Source organism: Bison bison, unplaced genomic scaffold, assembly GCF_000754665.1.
Source record: "Bison bison bison isolate TAMUID 2011002044 unplaced genomic scaffold, Bison_UMD1.0 scf7180017864158, whole genome shotgun sequence".
Lineage (NCBI taxonomy): Eukaryota > Metazoa > Chordata > Mammalia > Artiodactyla > Bovidae > Bison > Bison bison.
This window is the reverse complement of record NW_011494730.1, coordinates 2,784,033-2,803,897: the sequence shown is the minus strand read 5'-3', so window position 1 is coordinate 2,803,897 and position 19,865 is coordinate 2,784,033. Positions and strand designations below refer to the sequence as shown.

The following is a 19,865-nucleotide window of genomic DNA, read 5'->3' as shown; positions in this document are numbered from 1 at the left end:
ATGCGAAGAACTGACTCATTGGAAAAGACCCTGATGCTGGGAAAGTTTGAGGGCAGGAGGAGAAGGGGACGACAGAGGATGAAATGGTTGGATGGCATCACTGACTCAATGGACCTGGGTTTGGGTGGACTCTGGGAGTTGGTGATGGACAGGGAGGCCTGGCATGCTGCGGTTCATGGGGTCGCAAAGAGTTGGACACGACTGAGCAACTGAGCTGAACTGAACTGAACTGATGGGACTGGATGCCATGATCTTAGTTTTTTTAATGTTGAGTTTTAAGCCAGCTTTTTCACTCTCCTCTTTCACCTTTATCCAGAGGCTCTTTAGTTCCTCTTTGCTTTCTGCCATAAGGGTGGTGTCATCTGCATATCTGATGTTATTGATATTTCTCCCAGCAATCTTGATTCCAGCTTGTGCTTCATCCAGTTTGGCATTTCTCATGATGTACTCTTCATGTAAGTTAAATAAGCAGAGTGGCGGTATACAGCCTTGAGGTACTCCATTCCTAATTTGAATTAGTCTGTTGTTCCATGTCTGGTTCTAACTGTTGCTTCTTAACTTGCATACAGGTTTTGCAGGAGGCAGATAAGGCGGTCTGGTATTCCCATCTCTTGAAGAAATTTCCAGTTCGTTGTGACCCACACAGTCAAAGGCTTTAGCATAGTCAGTGAAGCAGAACTAGATGTTTTTCTGGAATTCTCTTGTTTTTTCTATGATCCATCTGCATCCAAACCAAGGCCTGGAGGCAGAGGGTGGAGGGAGGGAATCCTGGCTCAGAATACAGATGCCTGGGCCCCATTCTGGACCAACTGAACTGCCATTTCTGCAGGGGTGCCCAGGAATCTGCATTTAAAACAAGCAGCCCAGGGGACTCCTGTGCATATCTGTAGAAAGTTCTCTGATACTTTGAGGGTCAAAGATGAGGGAACCTCAGGCTTCAAAAGGACACAACTTTGAGAAAGAGGTATTCCAAAGAAAAGCTTGAAGGAAGGAGATTGACTTTTTTTGCCTTCTAAGCGGATGCCAGGGATACTGTAGAAAAGGGACTCTCCCCTGTGTGAAGACCTTTGTTGAGAAATGAGATAAACATGGAGTCCAGGCTCGGGCAGCGGAGGAATTCCAGAGTGCCACCACCCTTAACCCCGGGTGGTGTCACCATCCCCACGGGACAGATGACCAAGATTTCTGTGACTTCCTACCCCAGCCAGGCTGGACCCTGGGCTGTGAAGGGTCAGCAGGCCGCTCCCCGTGCTGCGGGTCTAGAGGTCTGCTGCTAACATTTGCATAGTGCCCGTTACAGTTTACCGAGGGCTTTCACATTCCTCATCTCACTTAATCCTCAGGCAGCCTGGAGCGTGGAGGAGGGGCGGGAGTCAGAGTTTTCTGCAAGCCTGCTGCCCACTCTGCCCCCCTCACTAGGGAGGGCCCAGGGGATGCAGCTCTGGGTTTCCAGGTACCTTTGGGGTGCAGGTGCATGGGCCCTGGGGTGGCAATGGAGTCTGTAGCTTCTCTCCACTCCCCTCTTCACCCCCCAAACTGAAAAAAATCGGCCCAGTCCTCTCGGCTTGTAAGAGGGGGAGCCTGCCCTCCTTCCCCCTTTCTTCCTTCTGGGTTTCTATAAGCTACAGCAGTGTTGTGTGCACGTGTACATGGGTGTGTCTACGTGTGTACATGGGTGTATGTGCACATGTTTGTGCTGTGTTTACCTGTGTAGGTATGTGTACATCTGTGGTGTGTGTGTGTGCATGGCTGTGGTGTGCATGGTTGTATGTGTGCACACAGCTGTGTGTGGTTGTAGCATGTCTGTGTGCCTGGGTGTGTGTGCATGCACTGGTGTGTGTGCGTGTGCATGGTTATGTTTCGTGTATGTGTACATAAGGGTTAGTATGTATGTGAGCATGACTGTGGTGTATGCGTGTGTGCATAGATGTGGGGGGAGGTGGTGGCATGTGTGTTTGCACGTATGGCTTGGGAAATGTGCGTGTGCACATATGTAATGCTGTGTGGACACTCATAGGCTGGTGTGTGTGTGTGTGCATGGTGTGGTGTGTGTATGGGAGGGGGACTCGGCAGATTGGTGAATCCTAGGTCTGGGGAGAGGAGAGGTGAGGACACAGGTAGCTCTGACAGGGGCGGCCGTGTCCCCTCTGTCCACACTGGACAGACGCCACCTTTGGTGCTGTGACGTAGGCTCCAGGGGAACAGAAGGTGGATCCCTGCTCCCCAGGCAGACGAGAAGACCAGAGTGTCCAAGAGCCTTGGTCAAGTCACGGTGGGGGCCACGTGGGGAATGGGGCCCTTAACCTCTTCATTTAGAAACTGGATAATTGGATCTCCGTGGGCTTTTGATAAACCGTCGTTCTCCCTCTCCCTCATTTGCACATAATCTACACACACCTTCTGGTGTACTTGAAATCATCTCTTGATTACTTACAATACCCAGTACAATGTGAATACTATGTAAGTAATTGTACAACATAAAAGCTATGTAAGTAGTTGCCAGTGTGCAGCAAATTCAAGTTTTGCTTTCTGGAATTTTCTGGAATTTTTTTTCAAGTATTTTTCATCCACAGTTGGTTGAAGCCACAGATGTGGAACCTGTGAATATGGAGGGCTGACTACATAACAAGCTACCTCAAACTTCAGCGCCTCTAAACCACAACTTCCTACTCAGCTCTCCCCAGTTGAGCAATCCAGTAGGCTGGGTTCTGCCAGTTGGTTCTTCTGGGTGGGGCTGGGCATGGCTTGGCAGGACCTGGCTCATCCTTACCCACAGGTCTGTGGTCATCCAGGCCTGGCTAGTCAGCTGAGGATCTTGGGGTTTTCCTCCACAGGACGTGTTATCCTCCTGGGCTTGTTCATGGGGAGGTCGCCAAACCCCCAAGAAACCAGAGGTTAAGCCCTAATGCCCAAGCGCTCGCCACATCTCTGCTTCTTTACTGAACCAAGCCAAGCAGGCGCTACCACAGGGTCAAAGCTATAACCGGTCTTCATCCCACCCCATTGCAGTTGTTGTGAGGATTCAAATAAGAGTTTTTCATGGCCCGTGTTCAGCACTGTGCCTCGCTGGTTAGTTCATCCTCCGTAAGTACTCACTCTTCTGATTTTGTGAACTGGAACCGGAGGCTTAGACATATTCGACAGCTTGCTGGAGGTCTGGCCTCCATGCAGCCGTGGAATTTGAACTCAGCTCCTGCCTCCTTCCAGGCAGTGAGCTCTTAGCCACTCTGCTGCTCTAGCCATGCAGACACGCGGAGGAGTCGGTCTCACCTGCCGCCACAAGGTCGGTCAATCTCTGGATGGAGCCTGAGCCCTTCGCTTGCTTCCGTCTTCAGTCAGCCATGTTCCCCGGGCCCCAGGCCTGGGTAACGTGTTTTGTCATTGATCTGAAATGCCATGGTGGGAAGAAAATATTTGTTTTGGTGTCCTCTTCCAGCACTAACAATTTTCTGCTTGCATTTTTCTGTTGTTTGGCTCAGATGAATAGCAGTTTTCATCTTTGCTCTGTGTTACCATGTACACAGAACTGCTGTCGGGGAGCTAACAGCATGCTTGCTTAGTCATTATTCTGGGAAGGGGTGCCAGCCAGTCAATAGCCTTTATTTTTATACGACTCTGTACACTGCAAATGCCGAAATGTCATGCAGCGCCTGCGTACAGAGTCACCATCAGACACCTATCATTTCTGGAGGCGGGCGGAATGGAGGTGGTGGCTGCCGTTGGGGCCGGGCACCAATTCTGACTGGCTTCCTCTGTCAGCACCTGGGAGCTGGGTTAACCACCCTGAATGATACACTGTGATAGAGTCTGTGGCAGATTTTATGGTTTTTACCCACTCAAAGGAGAAAGCAAATAGCACCAAAGAGATGCCAGCCTCGGCAAAACTTCTTAAGGAGAGAGCAAGAAAGATAGATGCAGGCAGGCAGTCTTGGTGTGGGACCTAGCACCGTCGTGGGGAGAGGGAAGAATCTTTCTGGGAGCCCCACTGTGGGCTCTAAGAGTTGGGCAGGATCTTTGTGGGGTCTGCGGTGGGACTGCCTTACCGGGGTTGGGAGTTCTTAGGACGAGGTCAAACAGGCTGGTCGTTGTCATCCTGTCAGCTCACAGGGGTGGCAGGCCCACAGTAAGGACATGAGATGGAAGGCCAGAAAAATGGAATAAAAACCAGGGAGTCTGCAACCAGTAAAAGGAGCTGGGTGGTCTTTGGCAACACAGCTTTTGATTTCCAGAGTTCCAAGAAATGGACAAGGATAAAGACAAATTCACAAGCCAGTTTATTTATTTATTCAATAAATACCTATTTAGCTTGGAAGTGGTGCCCAGCACAGCTCAAGGTCTTGAGGCTTCCGTGGTGGACACGATACAATTCCTGCCCTCAGGGAAGATGTGTTGTTGTCAGAAATAAAGACATTAAAAAAATATACTTTGCCAGGGTGACGAATACTAGGAAGGAAATAAACAGATTGACGGAGCACAGAGTGCTTCTTAAGAGTTAGTCCTAGGATGGACTAGAGTCCAGGAGGTGCAAAGGCCCCGGGGTTAGAGTGAACTCAATATGCAAAGGAATATTTCTAAGATGAGAGGGGCTGGAAGAAGAGGAATCTCAAAGCAGGAGGGCATAACTAGGCCACTTAGTGGGGTGCCCTGGGGGTCAGAAAGGGGTCTGGATTTTTATTGTGTGAAGTAAGAACCCACATAAGGGTTTAAGCGGGGGAATGGTTTGATCTAAGTTCTGAGGATGTCTTTCCTCGGCTGGCATGCAGTTTTCTAAGGAACAAATGAATCATGTTTTCTTGGGGGTGGGAAGGGCAGGAAGGGGAGACCCTCGCTTAGGGACTTGTACCTGTGCTGAATCTTGATTGCAGCAGGTGTTTGATAGAGGCTGTCTAGGAGAAATGGAGATGCAGTGATAGTGACTGGATTGATTTATTCCCCCAAAGTGTTGATCCAGGATTACTGTCAGGCTGGGGGTGGAGGGGAGGGTTTCCAGCAATGTCCCTAAGGCTCTGGACTCTGGACTCTCTCGCCTTCAACATTTCTATCCATAAATTGGCGGGGGACCCAGGAGGCAGACTCATCAGACATGCAGCTGACACAGAGCTGTCAGGGACAGCTAAGGCCACGGATGGCAGGCTCAGGACTCACTATGATGATCCTCCACAGGCTGGAGTGATGGGATGAGCCCAGCAAGATGCTTGATTGCATTCAGACTGGGAAACAAAGCCCAGCCTTGGAGCAGGGAGACCTTGCTGGAGAACTTTCCCTGAAAAGGAAGCTGGGGTGGGGCAGGAAGAGGTCAGAAAGTCAGCTGGATCCTGGAGCATCCCCACAACAGCCTCTTCACTTCTTTGGTGACAGAGTCCTTAGCCTCTTAGAAGTTCACTTTTCTCATCTGTAAGGAGAGAATGATTTTGTCAATTGCCCAGAGGCATGGAGAAGATTAAACAGAAGCATATATGTGGATGCCTGGCTTCCAGTCTGGCCTTCCAGATTCATAGCAGATGCAAAGGAAATAGGAGTTTGTAGAGACTGTCCCAGGGAGGGTTGGGTGCCCTGGGCCAGTCTTTCAGAGGGATGCAGGGGACCTGCAGTCCAGATGAGCCCCTCTGTTCTTGGCACAGACTCTTCTGGGATTGCAAGCTTCTTAAGAGGCCCATTGATCCCCATGATGTTCCAGAAAAGAATGGCTGAGGAATATGAGGAGTTTACACTCAGCTCCTTCTGGGTCCTCTCCATCAGCCTGGCTCTGGGGTGTGGGAGAGGTAGGAGTGTCCTCTCAGGTGCTGAGGAGGGACCACCTGCAGGGTGGATTTGGTACAGAGACCTCAGGCCTCGTGGGTCTTTTAAAAGCTGCTTTGACTTCTCCTTGGAGCTGGTGCTTTGAAGGATACCGTGCCGAGACTTGTGTGTCCGTCTATTGTAGAACTTTTTTATTTTAGGAAAAAAAAAAATGAGAAGCCAAACAGACAAAAATAGAGCTAATAGTACTTGGTGAACCCATGTACCTCTCACTAAGCCTTAGACCTGGTCAACATAAGCCCAATCTTGCTTTATCTACTCCCCAACCCCCATCTTTTCCCTCCCCCTGCTAGATTAAGTTTAAAGCTAACCCCAGATGTAATGTTATCTGTAAAGACTTTAGCATGTATCTCTAAGAGATAACACTTTTATTGTTTAAGTATAACCACAGTACCATTATTCTGACTTTTAAAAATTAACATAATTGTGATGTCTTTCTAATTCAGAAGATCTATCTGTATACAGCTTGCTTTGCAAGTTTTGGAGGGGGCTGCTGCTGCTGCTAAGTCGCTTCAGTCGTGTCCGACTCTGTGCGACCCCATAGACGGCAGCCCACCAGGCTCCCTCATCCCTGGGATTCTCCAGGCAAGAACACTGGAGTGGGTTGCCATTTCCGTCTCCAAGGCATGAAAGTGAAAAGTGAAAGTGAAGTCTCGAAGTCATGTCCGACTCTTTTCGACCCCATGGACTGCAGCCTACCAGGCTCCTCCATCCATGGGATTTTCCAGGCAAGAGTACTGGAGTGGGGTGCCATTTTGGAGCAGAACAGAGAGGCAAAAACTGGTCTTTCTAATGTCTGATTTCTCTGACTAGAGTTTCCCCTGTTCTCTTTGAGGGTGATGATGAAGAAGATGGGGGATCAATAACTTGGGACCATGGATTGGCAGCCTCTTTATTCCAAGTATTCCCAGGGACACAGCAGAAAAGTGAAGTGAAAGTGTTAGTCGCTCAATTGTGTTGGACTCTTTGCAAACCTGTGGACTGTAGCCCATGAGGCTCCTCTGTCCATGGAATTCTCCAGGCAAGAATACTGGAGTAGGTAGCCATTCCTTTCTCCAGGGGATCTTCCTGACCCAGGGATTGAGCACGGGTCTCCTGCATTGCAAGCATGTTCCCAGGGACACAATTGATAGACTGAGTCTAGATGTGGGGAGGAGGAAAAATAGGAGTAAGGAGAGAGAGCCAGGAAGAGGGGAAGAACCAAGTGAATGGCCTTGCCCCTTCCATGGCGTCGATGGCCAGTGTCCAGCACCAGCCCGCTCCTGCTGCCAGCCACCGCGTGCCCAGTGCTTCTGTGTGTGTGTGTCTGTGCCAAGGCTGCACAGGGGTTACTTCACCAAGTTCTCATCCCACCCAGGGGCTGGGTGCTTGTAGTGTCATAGGTTTCATGCGTTGTCACAGGGGAGTCCCCAAGGTTCCGGGATGTGGTAGGAAGTGAGCAGTAGTGCCTGATTCTGCTCTCAGTCTGTTTGACTGGAGCCTGCTTTTTCCTGGCATGGCTCCCAGCCTCCAGGCCTGGGGAGACCACATGCGGGGCTGGTGTTCAGGAGGCGGTGGCTGTCGCCGTCATTAGAATAGTGACAAGCTCCCACGTTTTAAACTCTTCCCTAGGCCTCCCAAGTGCCCTGGCCAGCAGTGACCTTTACCAGGACCCCTTGGGACTCATCAGTAGCCATCAACTATGGGATTAATGCCGGCACAGTAGGAGCATCTGGGACTGTAGCCTGTGCCCATTCTGACTGGTTGTCAGATACAGAGACCATCCTCTGGTTTTGTGTGTGATGACTGTGAGTCATTTTATGCCTGCACTGCACCTGTGTGTGTGTGTGTGTGTGTGTGTGTGTGTGTCCGTGTGCATGTGTTCATATACAGAGCATTACCAGGAAGGAACATCCTTGCTGGGAGCATTTGCTAGTCATTATTTTCGGGGCTCACTGCATCCATAGAATGGGCTGTCAGGGCAGGAGTATACTGTGAGCCTGCCCAAAGCTCCATTCACAGGATGCTTTAATTTTCCCCTCTGCTTCTTTTTTCACCATTTTCACCAGCACTAGAACTCTGAGCAGTTTCTAGAATGCTCTATGCAGGCCAGCTTATCCACCCTTCCTGGGAACCCACCCAGGAGGAAGAGCAGGGTGGGCTGCCACAGTCCTCCTGGGAGTACCAGGGAGGAAGGTTCCCCCTTATCAAGGATGCTGGTGGGCCAGTGTGGGCCCAAACCAGTCCGGCAGGATTGCTACCCTCTCCCACACCTGGAGACAGCCAGCATCTAGGAGCTTAGAGTCCATGGGACCATCAGGCCTCATTAGGATGGTGCTGGCCACCAAGGGTGCAGTTGGAGGTCCCAGGTCTCAGGTGCAGGTAGAGGCCAGTGTTTAGATACAGGAAGACTCTTGTGAATCAGTGCAGGGATCAAGCAATTGCTGGTGCTCCCAGGCAGCCCAGTCTGTGATCTGGTCAGAAGGCCATGCCAGCCAAGGTGGACATGGGTATCTATGGAGCCATGTGCAGATTTCAGGATCCAAAGGCCCAGCCCGGCTGACAGAGGTGTCTATAGACTGGCTGTCCCTTTAACTGCCCTTACCGTGCCAGACATGGTCTGGAGTGTCTCTGTAATACTCCACTTCATCAGGAAGGAAGACAGTGGTACCATGATGCTGAGCAAGGGACCCAGGATCACATGGCTGGGATGTGACCGAGCCAGGCTGTGAGCTCCAGCTGCCACCTTGCTGTCCCTGCTCTCACTCAGACCATCCTGCAGTGCATGGGGCCCTGGCACCCTGGACGCCATGTCCAGAGCTGTTGACTCAGTCCTGTTCCCTTTGCTACTGGTCTTTTAGTGCTTTTGGCCCTGAGCACCACCAAACAGGGAGCGATGGACAGAAATGCAGACTCAGCCCACTCAGCAAGATGGAGCACTGGGAGAGGACCCAGGGGTCCCGATTCCCAGAACCAAGCTCTTAGGACTCTTGCCTGTTGGTATGGTATAAAAACCCCTTGGGGGTCCATGTATGGCCCAGTTTCTCTCGTGAAGAGCAATAGGCTTCTCACCTTGGGAAACATGTTTTCTCTAGCCCCTTTTCCTGGGGTCTGTGCCCCACTGCAGAGCCACCCTCAGGGAGCGGGCCCTAAACCCATCTCTCTTTCTGACCTGTTTGCAGGGCTCTGGAGCTCACCAGTGGCAAAGACGAGATCTCCTTGTTGGTGGAGCAGGAGTTCTTGAGCCTCACCAAAGAGCACCTCATCCTGGTCACCAAGAGCTCGGGGGAGCTGGAGGCACCCGGAAGCAACCCTGAGGGGCCCAGACAGCCAGCCCCTCGCCTTCTCATGCCTTCGCTGGTGGCCAGCAGCAGTGAGCACCCAGGAGCCTCCATCATGGCCGGTGACAAACTCCTGGAGCCGAAGGTGGCCGTGTCGGTCGTCAGCAGCCGGCCAGACTGTGATTCTGCCACGTCTATGGTCACGGGCATTCTGCGTGCTGCCAAGGTCAAGAGTGCCAGGGGGACAGAGGACAGGAGCCGCAGCCTGGGGGCCTCCAGCTCGGAGATCAGCAAGCTCCTGGCTCAATTCCCACTGAAGTCCACAGAAACGTCCAAGGGCCCCGACAACAAGATGGTGTTGGAGGAGACCCGGGTCATCAAGGACTTCCTGCAGAGCAGCATGTTCAGTGGCCCTGGACCCAGAGAGCCCACGGGGCTGGGCCCGTTCCTGCTGCTGCCTCCCCCACCTCCACCTGTGCTTCCCAACAAACTCCCTGAGCTCCCTGCTCAGAAGAAGCAGCTTCCAGTGTTTGCCAAGATCCGCTCCAAGCCCGAGGCTGACCCCATCATGGAGGGGTACCAACTGATAGGTGAGTAGGGCTGGGAGCAAGGCTAGGAAGCACGCTTGCTGGGAGGAGAAACTTAGCAGAAAGCCACATGGGCTGCATTAGGAACATGAAGCATCGCTGTGCAAAGTAGGGTGAAGTGGCCTTGCTGACGAGCATGGTCCAGGGTGCAGGCTGTTTTCAGCCCCCACAGCCCTCCTCTGCCGGATGCTCGTATACAAGGCACGTCTCATGTCGCCAAACGTGGTGGCCGTGAATCCAACACACTTTGGGAAGCGGGAGAGGCCCGTTTTGTAACCGACTGGGTTTTTAAATCCATAGGCACCCCGAGGACATTGAAGGAAGCATTTACCCTTGCTGGGTCCAGGGTGAAAGTGCAGCCAGGGGACCCTGAGCTGAATAGGAGGGAAATTTAACTGGCTTCTGATGGAGGCTCCTGTCCTGACCATGGTGCCTGGTCCCCTCTCTCAGGGATCGGGGGTGAATGTGTAAGCTCTCCAGGTGCAGGCAGACTGCTGGCCCTGGGTTTGTTCCCAGGGACCCCAGGGCTTTAGAAAAGTGCATTCCCACTCCTAAATCGAGGAGTCCACATCCTCCCTGGGATTGCCAGCCACCTCCCAAGCCTCCCCAAATTCCAGGATTCTGCATTTTGTGTCTGTTCTGATCCAGCTACTCAGACTGGATGGTTCCAAGAGGGAAGACTGGTGGCAGTGACACTTGCCTGCCACCAGCAGTCACTGGGAGAAAACGGGAAGAAAAACTGCCCCCAGGTTGTGAGAGATAGGTAAAGGAGAGATGCCTATATTGGGAGGGCCCAGATCCATCTTCCTAAGAAAACAGGGACACAGTCACCCTAGAGAACATTCTGTGGGAGCATTTTAGGAAGCCAAGGACTCCAAACTGTGGACGGCATGCTGGACTCTGGGTCCTGGGCAGGCCTCCACGGGTCCAGGAACTCAGGACAATCAGCTGTGTATGTGAGATGATGGGGCATACCCGGGGGAGGAGACGTGCCTCCCACCTCCTTCTCCACCAGGGAGCTGTGGATGTGTCTCTGTCAGACAGGGCTGCTGGTTTGGAGAGAGTTCTGTCCCACGCACCTTCCCACCATTTGCGTGTGTGTGTGTGTACAGGTGTATGAGTGAAGGTGTGCTGAGAGGAACTTTGCAGATGTGAGCGAATTAGAGGCAATGCAGTGTGGGCACATCTGAGTGTAACCCTTCTGCGTGTGTAGTTGTGTATGTGTGTGAGCGAGCGAAGGGAATGGCAGGAAGGGATGTGTGTGTGTGTGTGTCTGTGTATACAGCCTTTAGAAGAGGGAGCTTTGGAGATGAGTGAGCGGCAAGTGTGTTTCAGGTGACTGGGGGGTGGTGTGATGGCAGGTGTGTGGGCCTCTGGGGAGAGGGTTATTATTAGTGGGTACTGTTATCTCAGCACTGGCTGGGGGCCACACTCTGCAACCAGAGAAGCTCTAGGAAAAGACACCAGGGACATGTTTGCTAAAAATGTCATTTTCTTCTGGCTCAGGCTAGAGCAACTTTCTCCTTTGCTGGGATGGCAGTAAGAGGGCAGGCCCCATCCTGTCCAGACTCAGCCTCAAGGCCATGGGCTAGTGAGACTAAGAGTTGGTGGGATCATGTCCACTCCCAACAGGTAATTCTGGGCGCAAGTCCTCTGATCCCATTGCTCCCAGCATGATCCACTGCGCCCGCCATGTGTCCAGTGCCATTTCCCAGCCAAGCTCCACGGAGACCAGGACCTCCAGGCTGGGAAAAACAGGAGGGTGCTGAGAGCAAGGCCCTCTTCCCTGCTTCAGTCAAGCAGTGCCTTAAAAATTTGATATATGTGTATATATTATATGCTTCCCTGGTGGCTCAGCGGTAAAGAATTGGCCTGCAATACAGGAGACCCAGATGATTTAGGTTCAGTCCCTGGATCGGGAGGATCACCTGAAGGGGGCATGGCAACCCACTCCAGTATTCTTGCTGGGGAAATCCCATGGACAGAGGAGCCTGGCAGGCTACAGTCCGTAGGGTCACAAAGAGTCGGACATAACTGAGCATGCACGAACCATGTATTTATGGGTGCAGTATGGTGCATTCCCCCGCCATGCTTAATTTTGTTGGAAGAGAGAGTTCCATTGCTCAAAAGGAAAATTGGGTGAAAAACCACTGTTGTAGGGGATCCCTGGTGGTCCAGGCAGTGTCCTTGCACCAGGGAGACTTGGGCTATTTGGAGAGAGAGCTGAGCCTGGCCCCGACACATCCAGTGGCTCACTGGTGCCTCTGTGCCTTTGCCCACGGTCACCCATGGCTCTGGGTGTAAGGCCTCGCTGGAGGCCCTCCTCCTCCTGGAACCCCTCCCACCTCTCAGACAGAAGCTGCCTCAGCCACCCTCTTCCCCCGCTATGTCCCTCTGTCACCTCACGGTCCCCATCTGCCTTGTCCCGGAGCTATTTCTGGGCCTGTCTCGCTCTTCCTCCTCGTTGTGAGTTCCTGCCGGGCCAAGTCTGGCTCTGACTCATCCAAGTGTCCCCAGGACTCAGGTCAGAGCCTGGCGCTGATGAGTGTGCTGAATCGCCACGACGACTTAGCAAGAGGAGAGTCTATGACAAGCGAGCAGCTGCATGTTGTGTGGGAATGTGTGTGCCCCCAGCTAAGCTAACTGTGCTCCCTGAAGACAGGAACTATCCGGACTCTTTGTGATCCAACCTACAGATGGTTAGCAGGAAGGAAGGGAGGAAAAAAGAGGGAGAAAGGAAAGGCAAAAGATAGAAAGGAAGGAAAAGAGGGAAGAAAGGAGGAAGTGGCAGGGAGGAAAGGAGGAAGGAAGAAAAGAAAGAAAAGGTAAGAAAAGAGAGGGAACTAGAAGGGAGGAAGTTTGGAAGGAGGAGAGAATGGGATTAGGGAAGGGAGGATGGATGAGTGGATGGAAGGAAGGAAAGATGGATGGGTGAATAAAAGGATGGATGGGTGGGTGGACAGACGGAAGAAAACAAGAATGGATGAATTCATGCATGCATGCAGGGGTGTGAGACCATCATGGGTGCTGGTCCATGAAGGCTCCAGGGACTGGACTTGGATTGAACTTGGTTGAGAGAGAGCCCAGAGTGGTGGGAGTCTCAGGTGTGCCATGGAGGATCCATGACTTTGTCCACAAGACCATGCTGCCCCCATCCAGCACGTGGTCTTCCAGAGTCACTGACTCAGCTTCTCTCCTGCTCTAGAACGGAACCCAAATGCCAAGGAGCTGACCAGGGGCCGAGAGAGCCTCTTTCTCAGCCAGTGGTCCCCAAGCCGGAAGGACACCTGTGGTGAGGAGGGTGGCAGTGACCCCATGGGTTCCATGACCATGGCTCTGCCGGCCAAGAAGCCTGCCTGGCAGGCCAAGAAGAACCTGCTCTATGAGTTCCTTGGGGCCACCAAGAACCCAAGCGGGCAGCTGAAACTTCGTGGCAACGTGGAGGTGGACAGGCTGGAGCTGAAACGTAAGCTGACCCTGCCCAGAGAGAGTCTATGCAGGAAGGGATTTCAGAAACCCTCATAGACCCCTGGAGTAGCTCTGTCATCAAACGGCTGTCTCATCCGTGGGCAAGTCACTGTTTTTCCCAGGTCCTGTAAATGGGGGAAATGGCTTTCTTCCTGTGTCATCCCCTACAGGGAAGAGCTCAAGAAATCTAGCTGACTTTCCGGGGTCACATGGGCATTATTGGTGGTTAATTTGAATATAGCCCTGACTCAGCATGTCTTATGTCCCCTCAAGTTGCCTGAGCCAAAGAAAATCCCATGCTTTAAGATTATTTCTACATTGCGATTATTCACGTCTCAGCTTTCTCTCCCTTGTACATCTACAACTGTTTAAGTACAACATTCTCCCCCCAACAAAAGGTGCTAAAAAGGGGACACTGATACCCCATCTCTAACTCTTAAGCCCACAGGGCATATTATAGAAGGAAAGAATCCAGGATTCATATCCTGAAACAACTCCATCAAATTTCATTCATTCAGACTAATTTGGGGTCTTGCCAAAGGGAATTATATAATATTTTAAAATATTAAAAAAAAATGACTTCAGCATAGATGCAACGCCTACACAAGGTCCTCGCTCTTGCCAAGTACACGTCCCCAGCGGGGTGCTTTAATAATTTGATAAAAATGAGTTCCCACAGTGTAGCAATTGTTTGTATCAAACTGGATTTTTCCGAAGCACTTGAAGGAATATAGTTTTGCACGTAGGTGAGACAAGCTGGTTGATTGTATCTCTTGCTAAACTGCCTCCTTACTTGTGAGTCATGAAGGAGATGCTCCATGCCGGACCATGCTGGGACTCTCACCCCTTCCACGTTGGCAAGGTGTGAACTAACAGTGTTTTCCTTGAGCTTTGAAGAACCCTCTGGGAGCTTTTCAAATACCTGACCTGTGAGAACATTAACCCCGGGGGCAGTCATGGAGCTGGGACAGGCTGACCTCTCCCTTCCTCAATCACGAAACGCTCTACCTCTCCTGTGACTTACAGTTAACCCACCTGTGACAGGGGCCGACAAGAACAACCTCAAGTACACGGGGAACGTGTTCACCCCACGCTTTGCCACCGCTTTGACCTCAGCAACCCTGAACCAGCCCCTCTGGCTCAACCTGAACTACGCACCTCCGCCTGTGTTCACAAACCCCTCCACCTTCCCCCAGTACCAGGTGAGTGAGGAGGTCCGGGCCCAGTTATCCGGGGGTGGCTGTCCAGGGAGGAGCTGTGGCTCACAAGGAGCCTCATTCACAAAGAGCCGTGGACTCGTTAGTTAATTTCTTCATAGGGACCCCATCAGACCAACTGCCAGATACACGTGCACAGGCATGCACACACACACACACGTGTGCATATTTCTTATTTTCCTTTGAATGGATTCCAGTTCACTCTGTGCTGTGTCTTTCAGAGCCACCTGGCTAATCCTGGGCTGTGAAGTACTTGAGCTCCTAGGGAAGACTGACCGACGACACAGTCCTTGTTTCCCACCAGCTCCTGGGACTCGCTTTGTAGTCGGATGACATGTGTCCTAGATTACCTGGGACAGTCCCCATTTCGGTCTTTTGTTCCAGCACAGTTATTCATTGTACTCCCTTTCACTCTCGAGCATCCCGCTGCAGATGACAAATTATGCGGCTGTTTCATTTCAGCTACAACCTAGCAATCTTAGCTTCTACCGGCCGAGGTGGCTTGGCACACAGTCTTGGTCTTGGACTCAGAGCTAAGAGGCGTCAGACACAAAGGGGTGGGGGAAATACTTGCAAGGCTGGCAGTTTTACTCACACAACTTATTTACTCTGGGAAAATGTAGTTCCTTTAGTTCGTCTATTTAACTTAATCTCCTGTAAGAGCTGCCACCCACTGGGTAGAGAGATGAAAAAAAAATCAAATAAATGTCCATTCTGATTTAAACCATAGTCCGAACCAAGAGCTTAAATAGTCCCTCTAGGTAGTGCTCCGTTGCTCCAGGACAGGTGCTCAGTGCCTAAGATTTCTCAGTCTTCTCTCCCCTCCCTGGCTGCTTGCCAGAATGGCGTGCAGGTGTACAGAAGGGCCAGGCCCCTGGGAGCCTGCTGCCCCAGCCTGGCCTGGCCGAGCCCAGGGAGGGCAAAGAGAGAAGGAAAACCAACCTGAAGATCTTCTAGTCCTGCCCCGTGCCTTTCCCCCTTCCACTGCCCCGGAGCTCCCAGTGGTATTTCCTCCTCCTCGACAGCAGCAGGCTTAACATCCTGCATGAGAGGTGGGTCTTCTCTACTCCATGTGAAGCCCCTCTGAGCTGGCCCGCTGGACTTAGCCCCTGATTCTTAAAACAGGAACTGAAGTAAAGGGGTTTAGCACGGTCTCTCTCTTTCTCTCCAAAGTTTTGGTTTCAAGTCTTCTTTTGGTTTGCTAAAGAGAGCCAGTGGCCACCCTCTTTCTCAAGCCCCACCTTTGAGGTGAGACGGTGTAAGGAAGCGTGATCCATGGGAAAACCCCAGGTGCATCCATCCTGAATCTACGATGTGCTTTCCTGGAGAAATACCCTGTTCACATGCTCATTGGTTCACCAGCTCCTTCACTGAAGTTCCTCCACCCTTGCACACTCGTCACTGAGTCATTTATCACCTACTCCCTGATATACTCATTTGTATTTATTTATTTTCTCATTTAAATAATTCAAAAAAAAAACTCCTTGCTTCACACTGACTGCAGGCTGGGGATTCCAAGGTGACTAGGAAGCTCGGAGTCCAGTATGAGTCAGGGACAAATCCAAGGCCAGCATGGTGTGCCCCCACCTCTGAGAGAGAAACAACTGCATAATTTTATTTAGTGTAAATTGATTCACTCTCAAATGCACTCACTCAAGGGGCTCGCCATGTAGAGCTAATCTGCAGTGGTTTGTTTTGTAAAGAGGGGACAGTCTCTCTCTCTATGTTAACTTCTTCTGACTTGACTTTTGGCGTGGGTGAGATCTGGAAGTATTCTTCTAGCATGAAGATCCTTTGTCTTCAGAGATGCTGGTGTTTGCATCACAGGGCTGACTCTGAGCTTCCTGGGCCTCTGGGCAGAAAGGCCCTGGCTGGTAGGGTCCCTTGCTTCCATGCAGCAGTTCAGGCACTGACTGAGCCCAACCGAAGTCACCTGCACACACCGACCCTCCCAAGGGGCAACAACAGACAGCGTGACTTACCTTTTCCCAGCTTCTCATGATTTCATGATACCAACCAGCTTCAAGACAGCTGATCAAGGGGTCTGATGTGGTAAAAAGAAGGCAGGTTTTAGAATCATCAGAATTGGATTTAAGGAAATTGTGCTACTTTTGAGCTGTGTGGCCTTGGGCAAGTTAGCCAAATGTTCTGAGCCCTGGTCTCCTCACCTATGAAATGGCCTCATAATAATTACAGCGGCAGCAAATACTTGAGTCAAGTGTAAGGTTAATTGAGTCCATGGATAGGAAAGGGCTTTGTAAAATCTCAAGTATGATACAGATGTTGGTTCTTATTGTTATTCAGCCCTGGTCTTCCTGGTACAGGGGGTCAGGGAGGTCTGCAGACCTTGAGGAGGCACACAGGAGAGACAGGGAACAGTCCATCCCAGTCTCTTTTTCCTGCTTGACGTTAGGAATAAAGATGAGGTCCCGAATCCAGTTTACTCAGAGCTTTGCAGTGCACGGACGAAGAACTGTGGAAGACTAAGTCCCCAGCACCCACGACTCCACAGAGAATCCCAGCTGCTTGGCACAAGGAACTCTGCTCCCAATTAAGGAGGGCAGGCACATGCAAAGAGGTCACAGCCTCAATTAAAGAAGAATGGATGTGTATTTCCCTTTGCTTGTGATTTCACAGAATTGCAATTTGAACAACTAGAAATCCCCTTCAAGTCATTGAGGGCAGCTCATGCTGATGAATACGGCATCATCTCCTGAAAACCCACCCCACAATGGAGCAGGGATGAGCGGCTCACATATCCTAAGGGTCGCCTCGTCCAGGGAGATGTGGGGAGGACGGCGGCCCAGGAGAGTTGGCTGTGGAAAGCAGAGCGCTGATGGGGAGGTGGTAAAACAGAAGAGAGGCGCTTAGAATGTGGCCTTGGAGCCCACTGAGGCCTGGCCACAGGCAGGGCAGCCCCATCGGCTGACTTCCCTGTCCCAGTTCAGACCATGCCCGGGCTCACAGGCTGGTTGTGGGGGTAAGTGGGGCTGCCCTGGGCCTTAGAGCTTGAAGAAAAGGCAAGCCCGTGCACTGGATTCAAGCGATGGAGGGATTGGTGGATGTGGGGGAGGCCCGACCACGGTCAAGCTGCAGGTGCATGGGAGCAGAGAGCAAGGAAGGCCCTGAGAGGATGTGCACCCTAGGAGAGCTGGGGCGGGGGCCTTCCCCAGAACCCCACATCAGGGATTTGGAGCCTTTTATGAGCAGTCCAGGGGCTCCGAGGAAGTCATCAAGGGCACGTCAGCCATCAGCGCTTTGATGACTGGCTCAGCTGAGTGCATGATGGAGGCAGCATCTCTGGTGTGGAATCTTCTGGAAAGACATATTCTGGTCTGAGGGGTGCTTTGGGTTTTGAGCCGCATCTTATGGATTAACTCTGGATTGGCAGGTAGGGGCAGCCTGGGCCTGGATGAGTCATGAGCCGACCCCACCCACAGCAGCAGTTCTGCTCTGTGTGTGTATGTGTGTGTGTGTGTGTGTGTGCACGCGCGTGCACGCACAGGGACACCCTAGGCCACTCTGGACAGAGTTGTGAATAAAATTTCTACTTATGACTGGGCTGAGCTGCCAGGCAGCTTCTTCAAGTGGCGGGAGCAGTGGGGATGGGGGGAGACAGTGAGAGATGGTAAGAGTACCTAGCACTGGCAGAATCCTTACTACATGCTGGGTGCTATTCTGGGCCCTTTAGATGGATTAGCTCATGTATCTTCACAACAGTCTTTATCATCAGGTACAGACACAGGTATACATGTGTGCAGGTAGACACCCATCAACAGAGACCCAGACTAACACATTGGGTTCACAGTCACACGTTTGTACACAGAAACACGTGGCTGCAGACACAGATGGAAGCACACGCCAGTGTGTTTAAATAAACATGAGGCAACCTAGCACACTCGACACAGACGGCCTCAGGCACCTCACGCCTTGGGGCAGGAATGGGGTTTGGCGAAGGGCACTTAGAAAAGGGGCATAGACACCAACAGAGATAATCTGGCTGCCTTCACAGGCTTTGCAGGCTTAAACACACATAATTTCAGAGACAAGGGAAAAGAGGCTCAGAGAGGTGAAGTGATTTGCCCAAGGTCACACAGCCTAAGGAGCACATCTGGATTTCAAAAGACAGCAGGTCCCTAAAGCTCATGTCTTACATATTCAATCAAAAGGCTGTGAATCCTGCTAACCAGGAGCTCCCTGTGTGGTGTGAGGCATGCCAGCTCAACCTGATTCCAGCTGGACTAAGCAACTGGGGGGTGTGGTGGGGGGGGCGGGCAGGGGGTCTGGCCAGCAGTGTGGTGGGATGGACTCTTCTATGTCTGGAGATCCAGGCGAGGGAGCTGGAAGCTGAGTTGAGTGGCTGCCATTCTCTGGCAGGGAGCCTATCACCCCATGGCACTGAGTCCCTCCTTTCTCTCCCTAGGGCCTGTACCCTCAGCGGGCAGCCAGGATGCCCTACCAGCAGACCCTGCACCCCCAGCTGGGGTGTTACTCCAGACAGGTGAGTCGATGACCTCCTCACCTCTGTCCCAGCCCATGGAGGCCTTCAGGTCAGAAGGATGTCTGTCCCCCTGTCTTTGTCCAGCTGGTCACCAGCCACGCTTTGACCCCAGAGTACAGACACAAGTATCAAAATGCATGGTCCCCAGGAGACAATGCTGGCTGGCACTTACAGCGCCCTTACTGTGCTCCAGGCCCTTCTCTACAGGTCTTATCTGCATTCGTTTAATCCTCAGAACCACCCTACAAGGTAGAGTCAAGATGAGGAAATGGAGACACAGAAAGATGAAATAATTTGCCTGAGGTTATGAAGTTAACACCTAAGTTAGCTTTTGCTGTGGCAACAAACAGCCTCAATGTCTCAGAGGCTTTAAGCAATGCAATGTTTAATTTTTACCCAAAGGTCTACAGGTTGACTGAGTGGCACCAGGGTTGGGTTCAAGCTTTTTTAATTGTCACACTCTGGGCCCAGGCTGAAGATTGCTTTTGCGCTTGCCATGCTGGATGGGGGGAGTGTGGGAGGGCTCAGAGCTGGGATGTGGTCGTGTTTGCCCACTATCTGTCAGAGCAGATCACACGGCCTGGCCCAGCCTCACTTGGGCTGGGAGTCATAGCTCTCCCATGGTTTCCTCAGTTAAAATACAAGACACTTCACTTCATTCAGTTCAGTCGCTCAGTCGTGTCCGACTCTTTGCAACCGCATGAATTGCAGCACGCCAGGCCCCCCTGTCCAAAACTCCCGGAGTTCACTCAAACTCACGTCCATTGAGTCAGTGATGCCATTCAGCCATCTTATCCTCTGTTGTCCCCTTCTCCTCCTGCCCCCAATCCCTCCCAGCATCAGGGTCTTTTCCAATGAGTCAACTCTTCGCATGAGGTGGCCAAAGTACTGGAGTTTCAGCTTTAGCATCATTCCTTCCAATAAACACCCAGGGCTGATCTCCTTTAGAATGGACTGGTTGGATCTCCTTGCAGTCCAAGGGACTCTCAAGAGTCTTCTCCAACACCACAGTTCAAAAGCATCAATTCTTCGG

At 51.7% G+C, this 19,865-nt stretch overlaps 1 protein-coding gene across 1 annotated transcript in view; it reads left to right on the top strand.

Annotated features, from left to right (window-relative positions):
• The window catches only part of LOC104989520 (chromosome unknown open reading frame, human C1orf94), a 41,582-nt gene that overhangs the window by 10,302 nt on the left and 11,415 nt on the right, over positions 1-19,865 (top strand). The window contains exons 2-5 of the mRNA XM_010841216.1: positions 8,961-9,649; positions 12,852-13,112; positions 14,141-14,316; positions 18,755-18,832. Coding sequence (XP_010839518.1) covers positions 8,961-9,649; positions 12,852-13,112; positions 14,141-14,316; positions 18,755-18,832 — 1,204 coding nt within the window. The remainder of the gene's footprint in view (positions 1-8,960; positions 9,650-12,851; positions 13,113-14,140; positions 14,317-18,754; positions 18,833-19,865) is intronic.